The 27,467-nt window shown below is 43.7% G+C and overlaps 1 protein-coding gene across 2 annotated transcripts in view; it reads right to left on the bottom strand.

Annotated features, from left to right (window-relative positions):
- UBE2G1 (ubiquitin conjugating enzyme E2 G1) overlaps positions 1-19,678 on the bottom strand; it is an 86,316-nt gene extending 66,638 nt beyond the window's left edge. Inside the window, exon 1 of one of the 2 annotated variants that reach the window (XM_080923580.1) lies at positions 19,155-19,678. In XM_080923580.1, coding sequence (XP_080779706.1) covers positions 19,155-19,242 — 88 coding nt within the window. In that variant the 5' untranslated portion in view covers positions 19,243-19,678. Of the gene's footprint in view, positions 1-1,376; positions 2,563-19,154 lie in introns of those variants that run through there. The other variant, XM_080923581.1, reaches the window with a different exon arrangement.
- Positions 19,679-27,467: the final 7,789 nt, after the last annotated feature.

Genomic DNA, 27,467 nt, shown 5'->3' with positions numbered 1-27,467 from the left:
AAAACAAGATAAAAGGAGAAAATGACTACAATAAAAAAAAAGGATGTTTTAAAATAAGATGCAATAAATTATTTCACTTCTTCCGAAAGTATTTCTGATGGGTATCCTAACTTTTCCACTTCAAATCGCTGCCCCACCTAGAATTTTAATACTTGTCCAAACCTGCTAGCTCATGGTCTAATAATAAACCTAATTATACAATCTGTAACACCCTTGTCGACCTTTTCCTTCAGAAGCCATAAAAGTGACTTAACTGACACCCAAACTCATAGAAACCTATTTCGTTTATCAACAGTCTAGCTTTCAGCACCAAGTTTAAAAGAGAGCGGGGATGGGGGGGTGGTGGCGTGGCTGGGCTACAGGTTGAGGAGGGGTAAAATCGCCTGAACCAAGCAAGGCACACGCTTGGCGTAAGACAGCAGGGGTAACTACCGGTTCATTTCTCTTTAAATCTGGCAGCACGTGGGGCGGCATTGTGAAGGCACCAACCCGCCTCCTCCCTCCCCCCCCTCCACTCCGCACACGTACGCCTCCAGCACGCATGCTCAGCTCACACAGTCCTAGCAGAGTAGGAGCCAACCCCCTAAAAAGTCAACCTGGAAGCCGCAAACGGCCGGAGGCCGGGACAATGGGGGAGGGGGACACAGACTCCACGGGGGAGGCACTTAGCCGCCGCCCCTGGCAGAGCCTAAAGCAGCCCACAGCCCGGTGACTGCGGGCCTGCGCGAAGGAGCCGGAGCCGCGCCGAGCACAAAGCCCGGGCCGGCCAGCGAGAGGCTCTCCTCAGCGCCCGCGCCCACCCTCCCCCAGACTGGCGGCGCAGCCCGAGCTCGTGCCAGGCGGAGGCAGGCGAAGCAGAGTCGCGCTCCCGGCCGAGCCCTCGGTGCCCCGCGCCAGCACCCAGGCCGGCCCCGCCGTCGCTTTTGTTGTCTGCCCTAACTCCGCGGACCCCGCACTGCCGAGCCAGAAGTTTGGCGCGCCTCCCCTAGCCGGCCCCCGACACGGCTCGGACTCGCAGCCGCGCCGGGCCCGCAAGCTCCCGGGGTCCCCGAGGTCCCCCGGCATCCGCCGCACCTGAGCTCGGGATCCGCCCCTCAGGGAGGGTCGGCCCGGCCGGGACCCACGCCCCTCCCCCGCAACGCCCCAGTGCCGTGGGGGAGGGGGCAGCCGCCCTGGGCGTCCGGCCCGTCCGAGGGCGAGGCTGGGGCGCGTCCCCGCCCCCAACCCGGTCCACAGCCGGGCCAGCAGTGTCGCCGGCCGGCCGTGACCCGCGGGCTTCCCACCCTCGCGGCCCGCCACCACCCAGCCTCGGAGCGGGCGAGAGGAGGCGAGTGGCTCGTCAGTCCGCGATCGCGGCCCGGCGCCCCGCCGCTCACCTGCCAGCTGTCTTCGCAGTAGCAGCGCCGACTGCAGCTCCGTCATCCTCCCCACCAAGAGCCCGGGCTGCCGCCGGGACTTCGACGGACTGGGGACAAGCTCTGACGGTGGCTGGAGCTAGGTGTGTTGAGGAACCCGGGCCCCGCGACTGGAGCGCCGAAGCTGCGGGAGGCCGTTCTTGGGAGACCGGAGAAGCACCTCGCAGCCTTTGTGAGCCCGCTCCGCTCGGCTCTCCTCTCAGCGCCTCACGCCCGGAAGGGGAGGGTACCGGGGCTGCCGCGGCGCGCACTGGGACTTCGCTCGCCCGCTTCCCTCCTTAGCCCGCCCGTCGGCCCCACCGGTGCCTTCCCCCGCCACTGCCTCACTGCGCGCAGGGCCGCTCCGCGCAAGCGCGCTGAGCCTGCCTACTTCAGAAGCGGCTCGCCTGCTAGCCCGGCCCCTCAGCCCTGCTGCCCCGCCTCCGGCGGCAGAACCCCGCCCACCGCGCGCAGTGGGCTCAGCCCGGCCATCTTGGGAAGGTCCACGCCCGCCCAGCTGCGAAAGCGTCGGCTGGTAGACGCCCCGCGGACGCCGTGACAAAGAGGTCGCGGAGGGTCAGGACGCTGCCTCCCGATATAAGCAGGAGGTCTGAGCGTGATGGGGCCAGAAGTGGTAGATGCTGGCGAGAACACAGCAGCCGTCCAACACTACATCCGAGGTGTGCGAATTAGTCATTGTTACAAAGCCGAATTTAGTACTAGTGTGCCCCATTTTAAGGAGCCGCAAAATAGAGTGCATGGTGATAATTCATAAAGAGTGCACAGAATGGTCCTTGAAATAAAATGTTATGAATCTCATAGCAGAAAACGTTTAAAAAAATAGTAAAACTGAGTAAAGTGCAGAGTTGTGATTAGCACAACCTAATACATGGTTCAGTTTCAGGTGGTATTCGCCTGTAATCCCAACACTAAGGCTAAGGCAGGAGGACTGGAAAAAGACCCCAGACCTCCTTCGCTGCATAATGATACCAATCTCTGTCTGTGAGTAGGGATCCACAATAGATCAGACTCCTGATCCAGAAAGGCACCTACTATGTAAAGTCCAAGTGTGAAATCCAAGATTAGGAAAAGTCAGTCTATCAAACCTTCTTGCCCATTTCCCAATTTTATGCTTTGTCAACACTGTAACAATAAAGAAACAGAAAGGGGAAGAAAAAAAGTAACAATGACTGTCAGTTTTGTTTATTCAATCCTTAGTTCCCTGTACCTGGACTGAAAACGAAAACTGCATAGGAAATCAGGTACCCACAAAAGCCTGAAGCTTCTGTGAGCTCCAAGTGAACAAGAGAAGCAGATTCCAGCTGCCATGTAATAAAAATTACTACACACGCAGACACAAGGCCCTGGGTTACCTCCCTAACACTGTCCCAACAGACCAAAGAAACAAATACTGCCATTTTGAAATACCACCCACCTAGGGACTAAGTAAGCCAGTTTTGTGGTTGGGGGGGGGGTTGGTTTTTTGTGGTTGTTTTGTTTGTTTTGGTTGGTTGGTTTTTGGTTTTTTTGAGACAGGGCTATAGGAACCCCTCTGCAGACCAAGTTGCCTCGAACTCAAGAGATCTGCCTGCCTCTGCGTAGATTAGGACTAAAGGCATGCACTACCATATCCCTCTGTGGGTTTGTTTTTTTAAGGATTTTGTTTACTAGTTTTAATGGGTATGTGTATGAACTTGGGTGAATTTATGTGTACCATGTGTATGCCTGGTACCCAAAATCCAGAAAAAGGCATCCGATGCCCTGGAATTGAACTTGCCGAGGGTCTCATGCTACTATGCAATTGCTGAAAACCATCCTGTCCTCTGTGTCCTCTGAAAGAGCAGTAAAAATTCTTAATCCTTGGCCATTTCTCCAGCAACTATATTTCTGTTTGCAAATATATTCATAATGCAGAGCAATGAGCTTCATTGTAACATTTTGGTACATGTACTTTGCTAATGTTCAGACATATTCTTGATTACCTTCTTGTCCCACATCCCTTTCCCACTGGTTCCCTTCCTTTTCCAAAATAATTCCATTCTACTTTCAGTTCTTAATTTTATTGAAACATTGAGAAAGAAAACACTCATTTGTCTGATTGCGTCTGGCTTATTTCACTTAGTATGAGGCTGTCAAGGTCCATCCATTTCCTTTCAAATAACTTACTTTTCTAATGGTTTGTTTACTTTTAAATTATGGATATGTGTACACTATGTATGTGCTCTGTCTCTGGAGGTCAGAAAAAAAGAACCCTTAGAAATAGAGGTACAGACAATTGTGAGCTGCCTTATAGATTCTGTTAACCACAACCCAGGTCCTTTGCTAGAACTACAAGTGTTCTTGACCACTGAGCTGTCTTTCTCCTCTTTATTTTTAGGTTTATTTTTGGTTTGTGTATTTGTTTGTTTTGAGACAAGGTCTTTAACCTTGGCTGTTTTTGTACTCACTGTGTAGACCAGACTGGCCTTAAATTTTCCGAGACCCACCAGCCTCTGCCTCCTGAGTGCTGGTGTTAAAAGGCATGTGCTCTAGGTTTGTTTTTGTTTTAGAAACTTTCCGGCTGACTTCCACGGTGACTACACTAATTTATATTCTAACAGGATAAGGGTTTCTAACCATCTACCCATCTTTAGCATTTGTTTTCTCTTTGTGTATCATGCTCTTGCATGTACGCCACCATGGATTTGTAAAGGTCAGAGAACAACTGGGAGGAGTCAATTCTTTCCACCTTATAGCTTTCAGAGATGAAACTCAAATAATCAGATGCATTGACAAGTCCCTTTACCCACTGAGCCATCTTACCCCATTTGTTGCTTCCTTAATAATAGTTACTTTACTAGGGAAAGATGGACTCTCAAGTTTAGATTTGTATCTCCCTGACAGCTAAAGATATTTAAACAACTTTTCATATATTTCTTGGCCATTTGTATTTGGCCATTTGTACTCCTTTTGAAAATTGTCTTATTTTGCCCATTTATTGATTAGATGTATTTTCTTGGTTTTGGGTTTCAGTTGTTGTTGTTATTATTATTGTTGTTCTTCTTCTTCCTCCTCCTCCTCCTCCTCTTCTTCCACTTTCTCTTATTCTTCCTCCTCTTCCTCTTCTTCTGTGTTATAGATTCTAGCTATTAATTATCTATGAGATGTAGCTCCTGAAATGATTTTCAGACTCCACAGGTTGTGTCTTCCCTTGGTAGTTGTTTCCTCTGCTGTTTTAATTTCACGTAACACCATTTGTCAATTTGTGCTATTTCCTGGTGTGTTGGAATCCTTTCAGAAAGCCATTGCCTATCCCTGTATCTCAAAATATTTTCAGAGTCTCGGGCCTTACATTTAGGTCTTTGAAAATACATAAATAAAGTAAAGGGCCCGGCATAGTAGTACATGCCCTTACTTCCAGCATTCAGAAGGTAAAGCTGGATGCATCTCTGTGAGTTACAGGTCAGCCAGGACTAGTGAGAACCTCTTTCAGAAAGAAATAATGATTTTTAAATCAAAGTCTTTAATCTATTTTGAATATACTTTAGTACAAAGTGAAAGAGTTCTGGTTCCGTTGGTCTACCTATGGATAGCCCGTTTTCCCAACAACACTGTTTTCCCAGAGCCTGTCTTTTCTCTAATGTTAATTTTGATACTTTTGTCTAAAGTTGGGTATCTATATCTGTGTGGATTGATTTCTAGGTCCTCTATTCTATTCCACCCTCTGCATTTCTATTTTTTGTTTACACATTCTTCCTCCTTTATTTTGCTAAAGCACATTAGCATATGAACTCTGAGCCCAGGGCCTCACTCCTAGGAAGTACTTTACCTCAGGACTCTATCCCAGTTCCTATTTTAAAGCACCCAGAAATAATACCAACTTAGCTGGATGTAAAATTTTATGTTTTAGGACTGAAAAGATGGTTCAGTTGTTAAGATCACTGGCTGTTTTCCAAAAGACCCATATTTGAGTCCCAGTACCCACATACAGGCTCACAACTGTAACTCCAGTTCCAGGGAATCAATCTAACACTCTTTTCTGGCCTCTTTGGGTACAAGGCACACGTGTGACACATGTGATATACATACAGACATACAGACGTATAGGCAGAATATTGATACACATAACAATTTTACTTATTACTGGTTTTTCGAAACAGGGCTTTTTGTGTAACTCTGGCTGCTCTGGAACTCACTATGTAGATCAGACTGGCCTTGGATTTAAGAGATCCACCTACCTCTGCCTCCTGAGTGCAGGATGAGAGGAATACATTACCACCTTCTGGCAATAAATAATTTTCTAAAGGTCAGTATTTATTGAGAATGAGAAAATCAGTACAAATAACGGTAGGCTTGGAAAATAGACCTCTTTCTCTGAGAATTCTCTAGACTCATCAGGAATGCCTGTTGCAATTGTCTTCTCTCACTGAAAACAAGTTTGCGTACAGAAAGAGGCAAGAGGTCCTAGGAGACCTACTAGTTTTTCATAAGTTTATTCCAGAAGGCACTCCTCCTCAATTGAGTATAGTGGTACATACCTGTGATCCCAGCACTTAGGAGGTGGAGGCAGGGGTATCAGTTAGCCCAAAGTCATCCTCAGTAACATAAAAAGTGAGTTAGAGGCCAGACTGGACTATCTGAAAGCCTATCTCAAAAAAATTTTTTTCTAATAAAAATTCTTCCTGGATTAAAATATTCCCTTTAAAATACCTTTTGTTTGCCAAGGCAGAGCTGGAAAGATGACTCAGTGGTTAAGAACTCTTGTTGCTCTTTCAGTGAACCCAAGTTTCATTCCCATTACCCAAATGACAGCTCAGAATTGTAGCTCCAGTTCATTGGGATCTGACTTCTGCTGACTTCTATGCCAGGCAAACACATGGTACACATACATACAGGCAGGCAAAACACTCATGTACCTAAGTAAATCTTTTTTTTTTTTTTTAAGACAGAGCTGCTCTATGTAGCCCAGACTGTCCTTGAACTCAAGAAATCCACCTGCCTAAGCCTCCCAAGTGTTGGAATTAAAAGCCTGTGTGGCCAACACCACCTGGCTAATAAACCTTTTTTAGGGCTACACAGAGAAATCCTGTCTCAAAAAGGAAAAAAAAAATAAACCTTTTTTTAAATTTTGAGTATCTTGCCAGACGACGATGATACACATCTTTAATCCCAGTACTTGGAAGGCAGGAGCAGATGGATCTCTGTGAGTTTGAAGCCAGCCTGGTCTACAGAACAAGTCCCTTGACAGCCAGGGCTACACAGAAACCCTACCTCCAAAAACAAAAACAAAACAAAAACAAAAGTATTTAATTCTCTTTTTCTTTTTAATGCAACATTGAGGATTTAACCCAGGATTTCCTGTCTGCTAGACAAGTGTTCTAACAATTGAGCTATATCCCCAATCCTATTTTACATTTTACTGAAGCAGCGTATAGTCATAATTCATAATCAAATAAGGTGTGGTGGCTTATAGTGAGAAAAAAATGCTGTGTAGTAACCCATTCCCATTCCTAGGTCTTTGCCAAAAGACAGCCCTTTCCCAATCCCATGGATTTAATTCTTGTGGTGATTACCTCATTTCTGCAGAGCATATGCCTGACTGCCATTGAATTGCTCAGTAGGTCAAGGGGCTCTGCCACCAAGTCAGGTGACCTGAGTTTGATCCCTAGGAACTATATTATACAAGGAATGAAACAATATTTGCAGGTTGTCCTCTGATAAGCACCTGAATTCATATCTCCCTCCCACATACACATAGATAGATGGGTGGATGGATGGATGGGTGGGTGGGTGGATGGATGGATGGATGGATGGATGGATGGATGGATGGATGGATAGATAGATAGATAGATAGATAGATAGATAGATAGAACATAGTCCTATGATGATTTTCTTGTGTATTCATTTTAGACCTTATATGTTTATTTTTGCTGCAACCAGTAGTGATTTAAATGTCTTATACTACCTTCCATCCTTTATTTCCCTACATTCAATTATGGTATTTAATTATTTCACTAAATTCTTTCTATACTATTTTGACTTTATAAATGTGGAGTAGGAGAGCCAAATTCTGTAATGTACTGTAATTACATTTATTCCTTATACGAATTTGTCTTTGGCTTAGAGTTTCTAATTATATTTTTTTTCTGGCAGGACCGTAAGTAAAACTGATCTCTTTCACCTCCCTATGCTGCTCAGAGTACTGCTTGATCCTATTAAGCTACCTTTTTCTTGGAAATCTTCCTCCTGGAACCCACTACATTATCTCTCTGGTCTGGGCTGATTGATAGGGCCATGCTTACTACATGGTCAGGGCCTAGGATTTTCCTTGGCTGCTTCTCACTTCCAGAAACTACTACATCCTGTATATGAAGTTTAAATCTTTTTGTTATGCCTTTATTTTGCTGGAGCACATTAGCATATAAATTCTGATGAGAGTGTACAGGCAAATTTTAAGTATTTAAATGTGGAAATGTTTTTATGATTTTTTTTATTTGTAGTATAATTTGAATCCAGGGCCTTACCTATGATAGACAAGTATTCTAACTCAGGACTATACCCAGGTTCCTGTCTTTAAGCACCTTATACCTACTTAACTATGAATAAGAGTTTAAGTTTAGAGCTGGAGAGATGGCTCAGCAGTTAAAAGCACTAGCTGTTCTTCCAAAGGACCTAAGTTCAAGTCCCAGCCCACATGAAGGCTCACAACTGCCTGTAACTCCAATTCCAAGGGATATGACACCTTCTGGTCTCCAAGAGCACCGGGTGCACAGACACATAAAGAACAAACATCCATATACATAAAATATAAATAAATATTAAAAATTTGAAAATAAGGCAGGTGTACTGGCACACACTTTTAGCCCAACATTTGGAAGGCACATACGTACTGTAGGCACTCACACACACGTCTTTTTCAACTAGTGACTTTGTGTACAGGTGAGTACTTGCACTTATGTGCACCACGTGAGTGTGAGAGCCCATGGGCGTCAGATGAAGACATCAGATCCCCTAGAACTGAAGTTATGAACAATTCTGAGCTGTCCTGTGGGTGCTGGGAACTGGATCTCAGTCATCTGCAACCACAACAAGTGCACTTAGCCATCTTTATTCTTTATTTTGAGACATTGTCTCACTATATAGCCTTGGCTGACCTAGAACTCTCTATGTAGACTTGGCTGGCCTCAAGCTTATTGGTCCTACAAACTCACTAAACCATTTATTTTAAATAGCAATCTGACTGCTTCTGTCTCTTGGATGCTGGAAATTCAACATGTGTGCCACCACAACCAGTCAAAAATATTTATTTTTGATATTTTAAAATTAGTAATATACCTTGGTGTATACTTTTTTGTTTTTACATTCATGTGCTTGTGCTCAGCATGAATTGTGTGCCCCCTGGGAACAGGGTTCCGTGTTATAGCAAATGTTTAGCATAGCAAAGCCCTGGATTTACTCTCCCAACACCCAGTGGAAAACTGACATTTGAGTCAACTATGAGTTCATGCCTGTAGTCTGAGCTCCTGGGAGGCAGGGATGCAGAGGCACATGTATCTCTGAGTTCAAAGCTAGCTTGATGTACATAGCTCCAGGGTAGCCAGAACTACAGAGATCTTGTGTCAAATAAATAAATAAATGTTAAGAAAAGGAAAGAAGCTAGAGGGACTGGCAAGATAGCTAGGGTAAAGATGCTTGCTACAAACACCTGGCAGAGTGACTTAAATCCCTGGATCTCATGTAAAGGTATAAGAACAATTCCACAGTTATCCTGTGACCCATGCCATGGCACAGATACACCTCTCTCTCTCTCTCTCTCTCTCTCTCTCTCTCTCTCTCTCTCTCTCTCTCTCTCTCTTCTCTCTCTCTCTCTCTCTCTCTCTCTCTCTCTCTCTCTCTCTCTCTCTCACATACACACACACACACACATTCACACACAAAGTAATAAATAATTTTAAAAACATCATGGTCATATATGCCTTTAAATACCAGCCCTTGGGACACATAGGCAGGGGGGTGACTGAGTCCCCCACAGTCACCTAGTCTACATAGCTAGATTTGGCTGTTAATGTTGCATAGTAAAACTGTTTTAAAATATAATAAAAATCAATATATCTTTATATATTAATCATACAAGCTCATTAAACTACTTATTTTAAAAATATATTTGTTTCATACATAATATATCATTATTAATATGACATGTTAATAGCATATATACTTCTGAAGTTTTCCCACTTGGCCTCACTACAAACTAGGATTTGGGTCAGAATTGCATGAAGGAGGTAACCATGGACATCCTTGTCTTTCCCCATTCCTGGACTCAAATACACTGTGTGGAAGTTTGTCCTATAGGGAAAACATGGCTGGTCACCATTTTCAAATCAGACCAACTGTGAATTCACTGCATGAGACCCTCAGAGGATTGATTTTCTCATGGAATCTGGTGAGAGCTTCCAAGATACATCAAGATACATGGGGTGGCCCATAAAGCCCCTCCCTCTTTAAGGAAAGTTTTCAGTGGTCTAGCCACCCACAAATCACCCATGTTCCTATAAGTCACCCCAGTGGCTATTCAGTTCACATATCTTGGGAAGAATTATTTCTTCCCATTACATTATTTATTTATTTGGGTGTGGAGATCAGATAGAAACTAATGGAAATCTGTTCTCTCTTTCTACCATGTGAGTCATATAATCATATAGTCATATAATCATTGGAATCAACTGACATCTTACTGTTTTGGGTTTGGTTTTAAGGTAAAAGTTCACTACATTCTGGTGGATCCTTTTGCCCCTTACTCCCCAACACTGGGGTTACAGATGTGTGCCAGCACACCTGGACTTCAAATATGTTTTTATAGTATTTCTAAATCCATACTTCTATCCCCGATGTCCTGCCACAGGCTTCTCTGCATGTGCAGCTATGTAACCCTGTATTCTTTTGCTTCAGAAACACTGAATACATGCCTCCTTTCAGCTGGAAATGACTCCCAGAATCTGAGGCCCAGGTATGAACTAGACAGATGGCAGGGGAGGGATTACTCAGCACAGCAGTAAGTGTTAGATGGCAGTGGCAGCGCCAGTGGTGATGGCACATACCTTTAGTTCCAGCATTTGGCCAACAGAGGCAGGCAGATCTCTGAGTGGAAAGCTAGCCTGGTCTACATAGCAAGTTCCAGGCCAGCCAGGGATACATAGCAAGACCCTGTCTCAAAGAAAACAAAACAAACGATTAATGTATCCCTTTAAATTATCTGAACTGATACAATGGACAAGAATAGGACAAGTGCCCATCAGAAAGGGGTCTCTTTGCCAGGAGGTGGTGGTACACAACTTTAATCCCAGTACTCATAAGGCAGAAGCAGATAGATCTCTGTGAGTTCAGGGCCAGCCTGGTCTATTGCGCAAGTTTCAGGACAGCCAGGGCTACACAGAGAAACCCTTTCTCTGAAAAACAAAGAAAAAAGGAAAGAAAGAAAAGGGGTCTTTCTGGGCACTCTGACGACATTATACCTGGGCTTAAATTATAAACAAGAAGTAACACTGGAAGAGTTTAGTGATGACATTCCATGGTATGTATATATATATATGTATATATATATATATATGTATATATATATATACATATATATATATATATACATATATATATACATATATATATATAATATATACACACACACATTTTTACATAGATTATGTAAATTATATAAAGTATGTATACATGTAGTGCATTTATATATAATATACAGTATGTAGTATATAATATATGTGATGAAATATATAATATAATGGTATATATTATATATTCTACTTCACTTCTGGTCCTTTAGGGGACCTGATCAGCCATGGTAATGACACATCCAGTACCCAGCCTAACACCTGCTTGACTTCCTCATGCCACCAACCAGCGTCCCCACAAGACAGTCTCATTAGCCAGAGCCACACCAACCTATATAATATATACTATATATATATATATATATATATATATATATATAATTTTGGCTTTTGTTTTTTGAGACAAGTCCTACTGGTGTAACTCTGGCTGGTCTTGAGCTCACTATATAGACCAGAGTGGCCTCAAACTCAAAAGACATTGCTGCCTCTGCCTATTGAGTGCTAGGTTTAAAGGTATATACGCAATACCCTGGTTTTGTTTATTAAAAAAGGAAGAGGAAGGAAGGAAAACCAAGCTGAAGCTATGAAACAAGCAGACATCCAAAGATCAGACAGTTGAGAAGGAGCCAGAGTGGTGCCTAAGAAAACTCAGTAAGATAGAAGAAAGCCCAGTGTGTAGTAGATTTCACAAAAGTCAAGATAGGAAAGTGCTCCCAGGAAGAAAGAATGGTGATCTGCACATGCCACTGAGATGTGGGGGAAAGGAGCTTTCAAAGTCTGTACTGAGTTTAGAAACGGAGAAGTTACTGTCATTTGCCGTAATAGAAGAGTCTGAATAGCCCCTAAGCATCTAAAGTTGAGAAGAGTGGTCTAGGCTGAAGACAAGACAGGAAGTGGAGATAGATCTCAGTGATGGCTGCTTATTTGGGGCTTGTGTCCTGAACTGAAAATGCAAACAATAGAACTAGTGCAAGTTTCTAGGGTACAAGTTTTTACAAGCAATGCTCCGTACCTGACTGCACAGGACAGTCACAGATGACAGGTTCATTCCAGACTGAGGGTCAGCCAGACAAGTAAAATGGGGGATGGAGCAAATGTGTTGTGGATTTGGGGGACAGAGTGATTATAGTAGTGAACTAAGCTAGAGAGAGAAGAAAGCAAAAGAAGAGGAAGCGTGTGGGCAGTGAAAGCTGGCGCAGATAGCAGGGACTTGAGGTGGAGGACCTATGGGTGACACACAAGTGAGCTGGAAGGATGGAAAATGGTACTTAGAGTGGGTGACTTGAAACCAAGAGTTAGGGTGTGCTATGGTTATGGCTAATGAGCTGCTCTTGTGAGGAAGCTGATTGGTTGCATGAGGAAGAGAGGAAGTCGGGCTGGTGTTAGCAGAGTACTGGCTGGGTCATCCCCATGGGTCATTAAGTCCCCTAAAGGATCAGGGTTTAAGTAGAATAAAGATAAGTGCCAGGAACCAAGAGGCAGTGTCATTGAAAAATGTGTTTTCAGATTACAGCACAAAGAAACAGTAGTTAGGGCTGGGAATGTGGTTCCGTTGGTACAGTGCTTGCCTAGCATGCACAGAGTCCTGGCACCTCATAAAACTGGGCATGGAGGCCACTTCTCAGGAAATCAGAAGCTCGAGGTTATCCTTGGCTCACAGAGACTTCAAGGTCAGCTTGGGATACATAGGGAGTTCAAAGCTAGCCTGGGCTACATTGGGTACAGATAAAAGAGCTAGAGTTAGAAGGAGAAGAAGAAAGAGGGAGAAGATGGGAATCGTGGAGATGAAGAATATTGAAATGCGCTGGTGCTGAGATCCATAGTCCATGAAGGAAAGACGGCCTTCCCCAGGAGGTGTGAGGAAGCTGCCTTCAGGAGGCACTAGATGAGGCCAGGTGGAGAGAGGCCTGTGAACCTCTAAAACTGCACCCCTCACCAGGTCACAAGCAGGAACACTGTCCTCGACTTTTCTCCCTCCCAACCACATCCATTCCACCACCAAAACCTAAATGTCCAAGGATGCTCCTTAATCCGAACCTGAATGGCCTCCACAACCTTAGGAAGAGTATGCTGGTCGCTGGCTTGGGCTTTGCCCAGGGCTCCCTCTCTCTAGCCTCTATAGACACAGCATACCTATTCAAATGCAAATCTAATATGGTCTCTCTCCAGCTTAAAACAGGGTATCCCTTCCTCACCACACCCATATCTTCCCTTTTCCTCTAACCCCCATTTTGCGTCAAAATGCAAGTTCCCCATTATAGTTCAATAGCATTTTCACCATCAGGTATTCCAAACTTCCATCTCCATCCTGACTTGCTAAGGACCTTGTCCTCACACTCTACTCCCTCCTGATACACATCTTCCCTTCCCTGGGAGTATGTCCCTGTGCTGCTCCAGTGTCCTAGCTTACTCATCTGTAAGGAAACAACTTCCTCTAGAATGCCCTTATTCTTTTTGTTTTGGTTTGTTAATTATTTTTATCTATGTGCATTGGTGTTTTGCCTTGTGTGTATCTCCTGTGAAGCTCTTGGAACTCCTGGAGCTGGAATTACAGACAGTTGTGAGCTGCCATGTGCTGGAAATTGAACCCTGGTTCTCCGAAAGAGCAGCCTTAACCTCTGATCCGTCTCTCCAGCCCCTCTTCTTGGTTTTATTGTTTATTTGGGGTTTTTGGTTTGTTTGTTTGTTTGTTTTTTGGTTGGTTGGTTTTCCCAAGATAGGATTTCTCTCTGTATAGCCCAGCATGTGCTGGAACTTCTCCCAAGTGCTGGGATTAAAAGAATGAGTTACTACCGCCTCAGCCTCATTTGTTTTTTAATTTCTGAATAAGATTTTTGGTGGTTTTGGTTTTGGTTTTTGAGACAAACTATGTAGCCCTGGCTGCCCTGGAACTCCCTCTGTAGACCAGGTTGGCCTCAAACTCAAAGATCGACCTGCCTCTGCCTCCCGAGTGCCCCTGAATAAGAAGTGTGTGTGTGTGTGTGTGTGTGTGTGTGTGTGTGTGTGTGTGTGTCTGTGTGTGTGTGTCTGTGTGTGTGTGTCTGTGGTGCAGGCTCACACTCACTGGACTTCCAGACCACCTTGGAAGTCAAAGCACAGGATCTTCCTGGAGCTGGAATTACTTATAGGAAGTTGTGAGGCACCTAACTTGGTGCTGAAAACTCAGGTCCTCTGCAGCTGCAGTGCATACTCTTAACCGCTGAGCCATCTCTCCATCCCCTTGAATGCTTTTCTTAGTTGCAAAACTTACCTGATTCCCGATGCCTTCTGTTTCTACATTTTAATCAGTGTTGCAGTTGTGGTTGTTTGTTTTGTGTTCTTTTCCTTTGAAACAGTTTATAAGTATGTGCTGGCAAAATTTTATAACATTTCTCTGTTCTCAGCTCTTAATATAATGTTACAGACTAGATAGTCAATAAATATCCATTAAACCATATTTGGTGACTTATACCTGAGATGCTAACATTCAGGGGACTGAGACAGAAAAAAGAAAATTTGAGGCCAGCCAGGGTTACAGAGCCAGTCTGGGTGTCAGACTGATACCCAGTCTCAAAAACAAACAAACAGACCAGCATAAAACCCCAAATATCTCTAATATTAATAAGTCAATTTTATAAAGTTTTTTTTTGAGACAGAATTTCACCATGTAGCTCTCTCTGGCTACCCAGAAACTCACTATGTAGATAGACAGGCTGTCCTGGAATCACAGAGATCTTCCTGCCTCTGCCTGCCATGCCAGTCTTATAAAGTTAATAGCAGGATAATCTGATTATGAATTTATAAGTCATAAGATCACTATAGACTTGTGGTAAATTCAGGTTTGTAGGTGTGATGGAGGGCAGTAGATATACCTGGCAGTGAGCTCTTGAAGCCATATCTCCCATGCTTAATTTTAATATTTTAAAAATCAAAAGGTAGAATATATGCAGGTGAACCATCATCACACCTGTAATCCTGGCATTTAGGAGACCAAGAAAGGAGAATTGTCATGAATTCAAGCCAAGGCCAATCAGGGCTGTATTATGTATTCCAGACAGATCAGCCTAAGCTACACAGAGTGAGACCCTCATCTCAAATAATTTTGAAGTGAAAAATGTCTGAAGATATATAAATTTCAATCTTATATTGCAAAAGAAGAAAAGCTGTTTTTAGGGATGTAGTTGTTATTTGGCACTTACATCTGTGCCCAATCCCTTTTGAGTTACTGTTCATATATACTATGAAGTGGGTCTAGCTTTACTGTTTAGTATGTGAGCATCTAGACATGCCAGCGCTGTGCACTAAGGCTCATCTGCTAGCGGTTTCCTAACTTTATAATAAAGGTTTAATTTGTGAAGTATTCAGTATCTTCTCCTTTTTGGTGCTTTGGAAGAACATAGAAACTTCCACACAGTTAGCATGCCACATACATACACACACCAAAAGAATTTTTTTTAACTTTAAATAAATGTGATGTCTACATAGCTCTAGCCCTTGAGAGTCAGAGACATCAAGATCGAAGGTTTGAAGCCTGCCTAGATGTGATGGTTGATGTTGTCAACTTGACAAGATCTGGAATAATCTAGGTGACAAATCTCAGGTCATGTTCAAGAAGGAGTTTTTACATTGAGTTCACTGAGGTGGGAAGACACACCTTAAGTGGGCAGTACTGTCCCAAAGCCTGGGTTCCTGGGCTGAGTAAAAAAAAAAAAAAAAAAAAAAAAAAGTGCTGGGTAAAGTGTGTGTGCTGTTGAAGAGATGGGATGGTGATTAAGAGGGACCAGTTCCCAGCATCCTCATTATAGTCCACAGCCACCTGTAACTCCAATGTCAGGTGATCCATCCGCCTCTACTGGCCTCCATAGGCACCACGCAGACACCTGGTGCACAGACACAGAGTGAGGCAAAATACTCATACAACTAAATAAACAAACAGACGAGTGCACCACGACCAGCTAAATTTCCTTAAAAATTAATAAATAAAAGGAGAAATCAAATACAGCTTTTGTCTCTCCCTGCTTCCTGACGGTAGATGATTTGTACAGAGCTGCCTCCAATGACCCCTTAGCACTCTTCCACCAGGATACCCTGAATCCTCAAACTGTGAGTCTGATTAAAGCCTTCCTAAGTTGCTTACTTCAGGTATTTTGTCACAGCAACAAAAATAACAAATGAGCTGGGCTATATAACAAGTTCCAAGCCAGGCTAGCCTTGGCTACAGAGTGAGACACTATCTCAAGTCAATACAATTAAGGAATAAAAAATGAATTAGTTTCTAAAAACTAGTGAGTTATGTTTTAATTTTTATAGTTTAAAGAGAGAGAGTGTGTATGTGAGTATATACATGGTACAGAAGTGCAGATGTCTACAGAGGCCAGAAGCATAGTGTACCCCAAGAGCTGGAATTACAGGTGGTTGTGAACCACATGATTGAAAACTGAAATCAGGTCTTCAGTAAGAACAGAAAGTGCTCTTAACTACTGAGCTATATCTCTGGTTCCCATAATCCTTTTCTTTTTCGTTCATTCATTCATTCAACATCCCTATATCAGCCTATTCCCCATCCCCCAGTTCCCCTAGCCTAAAGAAAAAGACAAGTGACTGAATCCAAAAGTATGCAAAAAAAAAAAAAAAAAAGAAAGCATTGTATCTGAATTGGATATGTCCCAGAATCTAAGATTAGTTTATCTCTAGAGAATCAAATTCCTGCATTAGTAGATTATGGCCAGTACCGTTTCCAGACCGCGGTGAACCTAATAGGCGTTCTACACTGTGGTGAAGAGTAGATTCCAGACTAGTTGTATATGAAGTCATGTAGAGACTAGGGAAGAGTTTCTCCTCTCTTTGGGTAACTTTGACTATAAAGAGGGCCTTAGCACATGTCTAAGCAAACTAGTCTTTCCTTTTTGCCATCCCTCTCCTCTTCCTCTTCTTCCTCCTTCTCCTCCTATCTGTTTTTCCAGGTAGGGAGGATCTTTGTAAGTTGCCCATGCTAGTCTTGAACTCTCTGCTTCTATTTCTGCCTCCTAGTAGCTGGGACCACAGGCCTACAGCACCAAGCCTGGATCCTCTTAGGAACGTGGGAAGTAATATGTACATAGATGCCTGTGGTCACCTTAAATGCTCACTTGCAGCTCTGACCCTTGAGATCTTGTTTCTGCCATCTAAACACATTTTATTTCTTTTAGTTTTAGGTTTTGGGGTTTGTTTTGTTTTATCCCAGGTGCTCCTCATCTCTAAGGTCTGGTCACTTCACTCCTTTACAGATATTTGCCAGTCTTAGCAAAAAAAAAAGGAGTTGCTGCTAATTTTATGTAAGTCAGTGCTAGGGTGTGGTGTGACTTGGAGTCTGTGTTTTCATGTGTGTGTGTGTGTGTGTGTGTGTGTTGTGCTCCAGTGTTCCCATGGGCTTATGTCAAGGTCCAGGAGGGATGTTGGATGTTTTCCTCAATTGCTTTGTTTTCCACCTTTATTTTATTTTATTTTTTTTTTATTTTTTGACACAGGGTCTCACTGAGCCTGAAGCTTGCTATTTAGGCTAGTTCTAGAATCCACCTGTTTTGTTACCATAGTCCCGGATTCTAGGGTTACAGATACAAATCTTCAAGCATCCTTTTTATGGGGTTGCTAGGGATCTGAACCTGAGTTCATATGTCTACACAGCAAACATTTATGAGCCACCTCCCCAGGCCCCATTCTTCATTTTATTTTTTGAGTCTCCTGTAGACAAGGCTGACCTTAAACTCCTGATCCTTTTGCCTTAACCTCTTGCATGCTGAGATTACAGGGACATGCCAGCTTTTTTGTTTTTTGTTTGCTTTGTTTTGTTTTAATGCCTGGGTCTTCACTGACTCAGAACTCAATATATAGACCAGGTTGGCTTCAAAGTTGATACCTCTAGGCCTCCAGGTCCTACCTCTCAAATGCTGGGACTACAGATTCGCAGCACCATACCCTACTCTACCTGTTTTCTTTTTAACCATAGCACCTGCCTATGCAAACACACCGATGGGAGACACTCATTACCAGCTAACTCTAAAAAAAGTATGTGATTCCTTAGAGGCTCAAATCCTGAGAGCAGTGGCTGTGGAAGCTAATATTTCTCAACAACAGATCCTATTTCCTTTGACCCATTTCCTTCAGGGAGATCAAAGACAGCTCAGAACTGATGACTGTTTCGTTCCTGAAGGCTGAAACTTCAGTCATTTCCTTATTCCTTCAGTACGTGCATACTTCACAGACGCGTTCAGCAGGTGTGTGCAGATGAGACCAGGTGGGGAGTAAACAGCAATCTTGGAACATTCAGGACCTAGTTTCTGCTTCGACATTCAGAGATAAAACTTGCTATCGGTGGATTTTATTGCTGAAGAAAATCAAGGGCATTGAATCCAGTGCCATAGAGGTTCTGAATGACAGAGAATTTGCACCTCTGCTCTTTAGCAGGACTCCCCTGGAAGAGTGGTGTTCCCCGGCATAGCACCATAGTCTGGAAAGTACATGTAGAATTGCTCAAAAGAGTAGGCCCTCTCTCTTCTCCATTTAACAAGGTCCCTCCAAAACACTCCGTGTAACCCCCACCACTACCACCATTACAGCCGCACCTGTTTTCCTGTTAGCTGATAGAGCTACTATAACCCTGTTGTCCAAATAAGCACTTCAGCCTGATGTGTTGTCGTGCTTATAATTCCAGGCTAAGGAGTGCATTGCTGGAAGTTTGAAGCTATCCTGGGCTACATAGTGAGTACCAGGCCAGCCAGTGATCTATAAGGAGACTTTGTCTCAAACAAACAAACAAACACACACACAGAACCAGGTACAGTAGCTCATGTTTGTAATCCCGGCACTCGGGAGGCTGAAACAGGTTTGCCATGCTATTGAGGCCAGCCTGGGCTACATTTGTAAATTCTAGGCCAGTCTGACAAATAGGGTGAGACTCTGATAAAACCCACCCACACCCCCATACCCTCCTAGCGACTTTTTTTTTTTTTTTTAAGTTTTTTCACAGTAACTTTTCTAAGAGAACTGCAGGAAGTACTGTAAGATCCCTGGGCATATCAGTAGCACAGCTACTGCCACACTGTGTCTTTACAAAGAATTTTCCCAGGCTGGAGTGAACTCTGCCAGCAAAGCGGAATGAACTTGTCCTTCTGGCCCCCAGATGTTCTGTGTGCTTACCACTTACCTGGGCTCATTGTACTTAAGGAGGGAAGGTTTCCATCCCTCCACGGGTGTACCAGGCCCCACCTTCCGAAGAAGCCTCTCGCATTCATCTTCAGGTCCGCATCTTCAGGAACTGTATCTGTGACAACCCAAGGTAAAGCGGGAGTGCAGGGGAAAGCAAAGGTCTCTCCCGATCTTCATTCTATCCCAAGCCGTGTTCTCGCCTCACATTTTAGCTTTGTGGTTGACTCAGGAGGTTTCTGCTCACTCATCCCCTACCTCTCAGAGGCAAGGAGACTCTGTCAGCCTCTGATTGCTGTACAGGACATCCTGACAGAAAGTTTGACTCACGATCCCCGGCCACAGTCCATCACGGTGGGGAAGCGAGCTGGAGCCCGAAGCAGCAGTGTACTGTCAAGGGCAGAGAAGAGTGAAGAAATCCTTGTGTACTCGCACGAGGTGCTTTCTCCCTATTCTACAGGCTGGGAACCCCTGCCTAGGGAACGGTCTTCCCACCGGGATTAACACGAGAAGAGAATCTCCCCACACGTGTGCCCACACCACAATCTCCGAGATCCAGGATGATCCTAGGTTGTGGCAAACTGACAAAGCTGTCAGCAGAGAAGCCGATCTCTGCAAGTTCCTGGCCAGCCTTGTCCAGGGAGTGAGTTCCAGGTCAGTCAGACCCAGTGAGACTCTGTTTAAAAAGAAACAGAATAACAAAAAAAAAAAAAAAAAAAAAAAAAAAAAAAAACCCAAGCAAACAGACAGACAGATCACCGAGACCATTCAACCAACTTGGATGCTTGCTATCTCTACCACTTCTACTGACTCTTAACTCTTTGAGGCAGAGACAGACTTGTAAGAGGGAGTGAGGAGAAGGCCTAGCCTGCTGGACATGCCATTCTCTGCACGCGGAGGTGTGCTGCCTGCTTAGGTTAAGACCACTCACTGCTCCTGCAGAAGACCTGTATGGTGGCTCATAACTGTCTATAACTCCAGTTGCAGGGGATCTGATACCCACATGCTAGGCACATGTGATACATACATGCAGGCAAAACACTTGTATATGTAAAATAATAAACTAAATCCTTAAAAAATTAAAGAATACTTACATGCATTAAAAATAAAGAAAAATTGTTACCAGGAAAAATAAATTATTTATGTTTCTTTGCATTCTAGGTTTCTGTTTGTCTTTGCTTTTGTTTTTTTGTTTTTTTTGGTTTTTTTTTTTTGTTTTTTTTTTTTTTTTTTTTTTTTTTTGAGACAGGGTTCCTTTGCACTGCACTGGCTGACCTGGAACTTGATCTGTAGAACAGGCTGGCCTCAGACTCAGAGATCACTTGTTCCTGTTTTCCAAGTGCTGGATTAATGGTGTATGTCACCAGGCTTGGTATTCTGGTTTTTATCTTGAGCTGTGGGTTTTACCCTGTTTGGGGACAATTAGAATGGTGGCTTGCCTTTTATGAAGGCTCCACTGTTTAATAACATATAAGTAGTTTCAGGTTTGAGTGTCAGTTTCCTTAACTGCAAAGTGGCAATAAACAATCTTCTCTCCCAGAGTGTGAGTCTTCACTGGGGTGTGATCACCCAGCTCGGAAACTCTATGGCAATTCTGCTTTTCCAGGACAGGGGAGTTTTCCTCCACCTTCCCCTCTGCTGAGAGCCCAGCACAGGTGGTGGAGGCTCTTCAGTCACACGTGGCTGTCTTTGACTTAGAGGGCAGCTACAGGAGAAAGGGGATGCTGTAAAGAACAGGGTGGCAAGAAGCATTTGGGGAAACAATGGTCTTGACTGTGTCCTGAGGGCAGACTCTCCTTTCCAGTGTGAGCTGCAGTGTGCATGGGAGCAAAGCACAAGCTTTCTGTAGAGTATTCGCCCCACACATTCAGAACCCTGGCTTTGATCCCAAGCACAGCACTAAATTAGTTACTTAGTCAGTGTAAATAAACAAAATAAATTCAGGCTTTCTGTTGATACAATTTATATATTGTTTCTGGCTATATGACTTCCAAATCCAGTTTTCCAACACCCCCACCCCGGGTCAGAGACTACAGGAGTCACCTATGCCTTTAAAAACCAGTAAAAGTAGATTCTGTTATTTGGAGTTAAATTCCTTGAGAGTTTCCATAATTGTAGATAAATACAGTCAATCAGACTGTACCTGTTGCCTCTGGCCTTCCAAGTAGATGAGATAATACAGTTCCTTATTGTTTCTGGCATTCCTGCTGAAACTTCCAACTCCCTGTGCTTAAATGCATGAGAACTGGTTTCTTTTTTGTTTAAAGATGTATTTATTTATTATATGTAAGTACACTGTCGCTGTCTTCAGACACACCAGAAGAGGGCATCAGATCTCATTACAGATGGTTGTGAGCCACCATGTGGTTGCTGGGATTTGAAAGAGCAGTCAGTGCTCTTAACCACTGAGCCGCCTCTCTAGCCCTCAGTTTCTTTATATACTTTCAGTGCCTGCAAACACCAAAGATGTGCTTAATACATCACACCTACAGTTGGTATAATATAATTGATATATAATAAAGCACATATATTTAAAGTATAAGTTTAATGTTATGAATTTTGACATAAATGTATGTCACTCAAATTAAGACCATGAATTCCTCCATTATCTTCAGATATTTTTGTGTGTCTTATAATCTCTCCCTCTTTTCTTCCATACCAGCACCAGAAAATCACTAATCCTTTCTGTATTTTTTTAATAAATGAAATGAAATAGAATATAGGCTTTGGGGGACGGTGGTGCAACACCCTTAATTCCAGAGGAGGCAGAGGCAGTGGGATCTCAGTGAGTTCCAGGACAGCCAGGGCTACACAGCCAGGGCTTTTGAGACTCTGTCTCAAAAAGGCAGGGGGAAAAAAAAAGAATGTAGGATTTGGTCTTTCACTTAAAATAATTAGAATATTAAAGCGTTTGTTCTGTGAAGTGTCTGTTCTTCTGATGGCTGATGGCTGCTTCATTGTATGACAGGATTAAAACCCTGTCATCAGCAGCTGTTTCTGCTGTTGTTTCTGGTTGGGGCTTATTAATAATAAGCTTTCTGTGAGCACTCACATACCGTCCTTGTGTTAATATACACCCCTATTTTCCTTGTGTAAAATACAAAAGAATGATAAGTTCATGCTATAAATAGTAACTTTAGGAATATACCTATAATGGTATATACCTATAATCCCAACACTCTGGGGGTAGTAGCACCAGAAGACACCCCATAAAGAAATGTAGACATTTTTAGCCATTCTAATGATAGGCATTTAAATTTGACTTTATAGTAATGCCCCTTACTTTGATTAATTTCAAATATATTTTCCAAATACATATTTGGTATTAATATATTTTCCTTGAGGCATTTGCTCCATTTTTAGATCTGGTCTCACGATGAAGCCCATGCTGGCCTAGAACTCATCATTCTGCCTCAGTTTCCTTGGGGCTGTGCTTACACTATGTGCCACTATGCCCAGTCTAATCACTTTGTATTTACTTATTTTAGTGTTTGTTAGTGGAAACGTGCAGTATATACATTCTTTGTGTGTGTGTTCACATACAGGAGGGGCACGTGCACATGTGAGTACGGGAGCTAGGACAACAGTTTTTGTTGCTTTATGTTTAAAAGTTTTTATAATAGATTCACTATTATTGTTTGTGTATTTGTGTGCTTATATGCCATATCTGTGTGGGTGTCTGTGGAGGTTAGAAAGGGGTGTCAAACTCTGAGATGAGTTACAGGCAGTGGTGTCTTGACATGAGTTCTGGGACTGAACATGGGTCTCCTCTAAGAACATCGAGTGCTTTTAACCACTGACTCAGCTCTCCAGCCCTACACCTTAGTCATTTATTTCAATTTATTTTAGTGTGTGGGTGTTTTGTTACATGTATGTCTGTGCACCACGTGTGTGCCTGATACCCATGGAGGTCATAAGACGGTGTCAGATTCCATGGAGCTGGAATTATGAATGGTTGTGAGTCTCATTATGGGTTCTGAGAGTTAAACCCAGATCCTCTGCAAGAACAAGTGCTCTAAACCCTTGAACCATCTCTTCAGCCCCTCTATACATTACTAATTCATTGGTCCCTCTCTCCCTCTCTCTCTTTTTTTCCTGAGACAGGGTTTCCCTGTGTAGCCCTGGCTGTCCTGAAGCTCACTCTAGACCAGGCTGGCCTCTAATTCTTAGGGATCACCTGGGGAGTGCTAGGATTAAAGGCATGTGTCACCACCACCAGCTTTACACTTTACTTTAAAACAAACAAACAACAGAACCAGAGCTCACAGACTGAGCCCGAGGGACTGGCGCTCGAGGCCTGTTTTTTAGTCTGAGACCAGGTCTCAGATGGTTTTCCTAGTTCACCTTGAGTTCAATCATGGCCGGTGCTGACCTTGGATCTTTCACCCTCCTACCTCTTCTAGCAGCTAAGCTCAGGCTTGGGCAAATTGCTCTTTTGAGGGTTGTTGTTGTTGTTTGCTCAAGATCTATTTTAAAGAGTGTGTATACACCTGAATAGCATTTGGGTGGCCCAGAGGTCAGAAGATGGCATTGGATTCCCCGGAGCTGCAGTTTCATGTGTTTGCATGCGACTGAACTGTGCTGGAAGAGCAGTCAATACCCCAGCCACTGAGCCATCTCTCCAGCCCCTGCCTGAGTTATTCTGATGGGAATTTATGAACTCTCTCTACTCTGATATTACTCTGCACTGTCACCCTCTTAGTAAAATATGAATGGGGCTGGCAAGATGGCTCAGTGAGTAAAGGTACTTCCTACCAAGCCTGACAACCTGCATTTGATCTCTAGGACCCACAGAGTAGAGAGAATCAGTTCCTACAGGTTGCCCTCTGACCTCCACATGTGCACCTTAGCTCATGGGTACCACCCCATCAAGATAAATAAACAGTTGGAATGGTGGCCCATGTCTTTAATCCCAGCACTCACTCGGGAGACGGAGGCAAGTGGATCTCTAGGCTTTCTAGGCCAGTCAGGGTACACAGTGAGACCCCCGTCTCAAAAAACAAAACAAAACAAAACAAAACAAAAACAAAAGGAAAGGGAAGTGAGAAAGCTTGACCAAACAAATAACAACAGAAAATCTACATAAATAAATGTTATTTTAAAAACTTATTTTAAGATGTGGATAGAACCACGTGTCCATTACTTCTTTGGTTAAATCACACCGAATTTCACCTTTCCTACAGCAAGGAGAAGTATTAGGTTTCCTGACCTCAGGCTAAGGCAGGCATGGCTAACTTTATCCAGGCTCCTGATGTCCCTGGCCTTGGCAGTTCTGGTCCCTGTTGGCCCTGTTCTGTTGTTGGCTTCTCTCTCAGCTTCAGACAGAGACGGAACAGTGTCAGCTTTAAGAGTGAAAGTCCACCCAGAAGAGCACTGCTCCCAGAAGTTCCAGCTTGCTTGGTTCAGCCCTCAGCTCCTGGAATTCTCAAGGAGCATGGAAAACAAGTCGTGTCCCCCCCCCCTCCCCCCCCCCCCGCAGATGTGGCAGTAGGCCACCTCTTAAAGCCTGTCTGCCTGCCTGGCCTCTTGCACAAGAGCCACCTGGGGGACACCTGATCACAGGCAGCCTTGTGAGCCAAGCCTCTGTTCCTGCCAATGAGGCCGGGGGCAGGGGAGTGACTTGGTCAGGTAGCCAAGGCTCCTGTATCACTAGAGTTTCTTAGCATGGCATGAAAAATGAAATAAAATCAATTAAGTCCTCTGCTTCTAAGACGTAAGAAGCTGAGGGAACGAGGTGCCTATTACTGAAACCTTTGTAAGGAGGCAGCCTCCAGCTGAGGTCAGGCCTCTCTGAGAGTGTCCATTACTGTCCCTTACTTCCCAGTGAGACTTGGGAGCTGGTATCTCAAGACTGCCAGCCACATGGCCACATAGACATCCTCTAAAAGGAGACCTGACTCAGAAAAGTTGATGGGTAGGATCATGGCTCTCGCATGGCATGGGAGCTACCTCCTTTGAATGCACAGTGGTACAGCAGGCACGTATGTTAGAGCCTAGCAGAGAAGAGAGAGGAAGCCAAAGTGAGGCCAGAAGGCTTACCCCTCTCTTCTCCTACAACCCCCACCCCTCCCCCACCCAAGGAAGTCAGGGACTCATGGTTCTAGTCACATTTTCATTTGTTTATTTTTAGTGATTTACTTTCATTTTAAAATTATGTATATATGTGTGGGTGGGTTTGTGCCCACGAGTATAGGTGCCCATATTGCCCAGAGGCCTTGAATGCCCTGGAACTACAGTTGCAGGAAGCGGAAATGGGCTTGATGTGATACTGGAAGAACTCACTTGGGTCCTCTGGAAAATAGAGCAGTACATACTCTTTTTTTTTTTTTAATATTGGATGGGACTTTTAATTTTTGTTTCATTGTGTTGTATGTTCGGGGAGGCCAGAGGATTGCTGGAGGGGGTGGGTTCTCCCCCTTCCACCACATGGACCTGGAGATGGAACTTGGTATTTGGGCTTATTGTCGGGTACTTTTACCTCCGGAGCCATCTTCCCAGCCTCTGTATCAGTCCTTCCCAACTGTCTGTGGAACCTGTGTTAGAATTGCCTACTGAGAAAAAGCAGTTAGTATTCAGTTCCTTAGAGAGTAGAATGTGTGATCTGAAAAGCTTTCTTTCTCTGTTCATGTCTTTCCAAAGTCAGGTGGCCAATAAAGAGAGAAGGATCCTAAGTCAGTCATCCATCAGTATATTTGCTGTCTCAGCTAAAGGCACCGAGTATGGCGGCTTGAAGACAACACATCTCCACTCCTTAGAAAAACCTTTTATAAACAACAATACAAAAATATGAAAGGAAATGTATAATAAAGAAGACTGAGAAAACCATTCATAAAGTTAATAAATTGAGAAAAATCAAAATAATCAAAAAAATCAGGAGGTCATCAACTGACTTAGCCATCTTAAAAGAGCCTGATCCTAACTGACAGCAGGGGGGGAGAGGGAGGGGGGCAAATCAGCAGCTTGATTGGGGGCGGAGCCTGGAAAGCACTGTGGGTGCTGAAGGCACCAACTGCTTTTGGAGGTATGGGAAAACATGAATTCTTTTTTTAATTGGATATATTCTGTATTTACATTTCAAATGTTATCCCCTCCCCCCCCCCTTGCTTCCATGAAGGCACTCCCTCTCCCAGCCACCCTCCCTACCTCAGCGCTTCGTTCTCCTACTTGGGGGAAAAAAAACGGGAGGGGGGGGATGCACCTTCACTGGACCAAAAGACCTCTTCTCCCTTTGATGCCAGACAATGCTGTCCTCTGCTACACATGCAACTGGAGCCATGAGTCTCTCCATGTGTGCTCATTGGTTAGTATTTTAGCTCCTGGGAGCTCTGGAGGGTTTGGTTGGTTGATAATGATGTTCTTCCCATGGGGTTGCAACCCTTTCAGCTCCTTCAGACCTTTCTCTACCTCCTTCATTGGTGTCTCCATGTTAGCTGCAGGCATCCTCAACTGTATCTGTAAGACTCTGGCAGAACCTCTTCAGGGGCTTCATACGGTCTGTGAATTGTTTCTTGGGAATTCCGAGGTTTGGGGGCTAGTATCCTCTTATGAGTGAGTGCATAGCACTCTTAACTACTGAGTCATCTCTTCAGACATTTTTAAAAAGGGGTCTTGTTTGTTTATATTTTGAAACAACTTAACCCCCCAGTTATTTGTTCAGAGCCAGAGAAGAGATTCTGCCTCTTAGGTGACAAGTGACTCCAACTACATTCTGATTTCACCTTTGACATTTCCTTTTTGCCCCACCCCTCAATGCCATCAAATGCTAACTCATGGCCACTGCTAAAGTACAGGTTGGTTGGTTAGCTGGAAGACTTAAAAGTGTATTCTCCTTCCAAACTCCTATTATATAGATGGAAAACTGAGCAGGGGATAGGGCTTGGCCCAGATAGGGCTGAAAAGCTGCTTTTGTTTTATACATATACATATACATATATGTATATGTATATTTTAAGTACCAAAAAGCCAAGCATGATGGTACATGCCTTTAATCTTAGCACTGGGTACTGGGGGTTTGAACTCAGGACCTCATTCTTACCTAATATGCACTTTACTAAGTCCTCTTTCCAGCCTCTTATTCTTTTTGATAAAATGTGATATATCCTTGGGCTGGGAGCACAGCCCAATGATAGAAAATGTGCTTAACACGCTCAAATCTCTGGGCATAATCCCCAGAGCTACAAAACAGGAAGGAGTACAATAACAAACAAGAAAACCATTTCATGAGACATTTGTGGCAAAAACTCCGCCTCCCTTAGATTCTACATTTAGCTATGAAGACAAGGCTGCAGAAGATACTCACATGTACACAATTCGT

The sequence above is a fragment of the Micromys minutus genome (assembly GCF_963924665.1).
Source record: "Micromys minutus genome assembly, chromosome: 10".
Taxonomy (NCBI): Eukaryota; Metazoa; Chordata; class Mammalia; order Rodentia; family Muridae; genus Micromys; species Micromys minutus.
The sequence above is the reverse complement of the archived record's forward strand: the minus strand, read 5'-3'. Positions and strand labels throughout refer to the sequence as shown.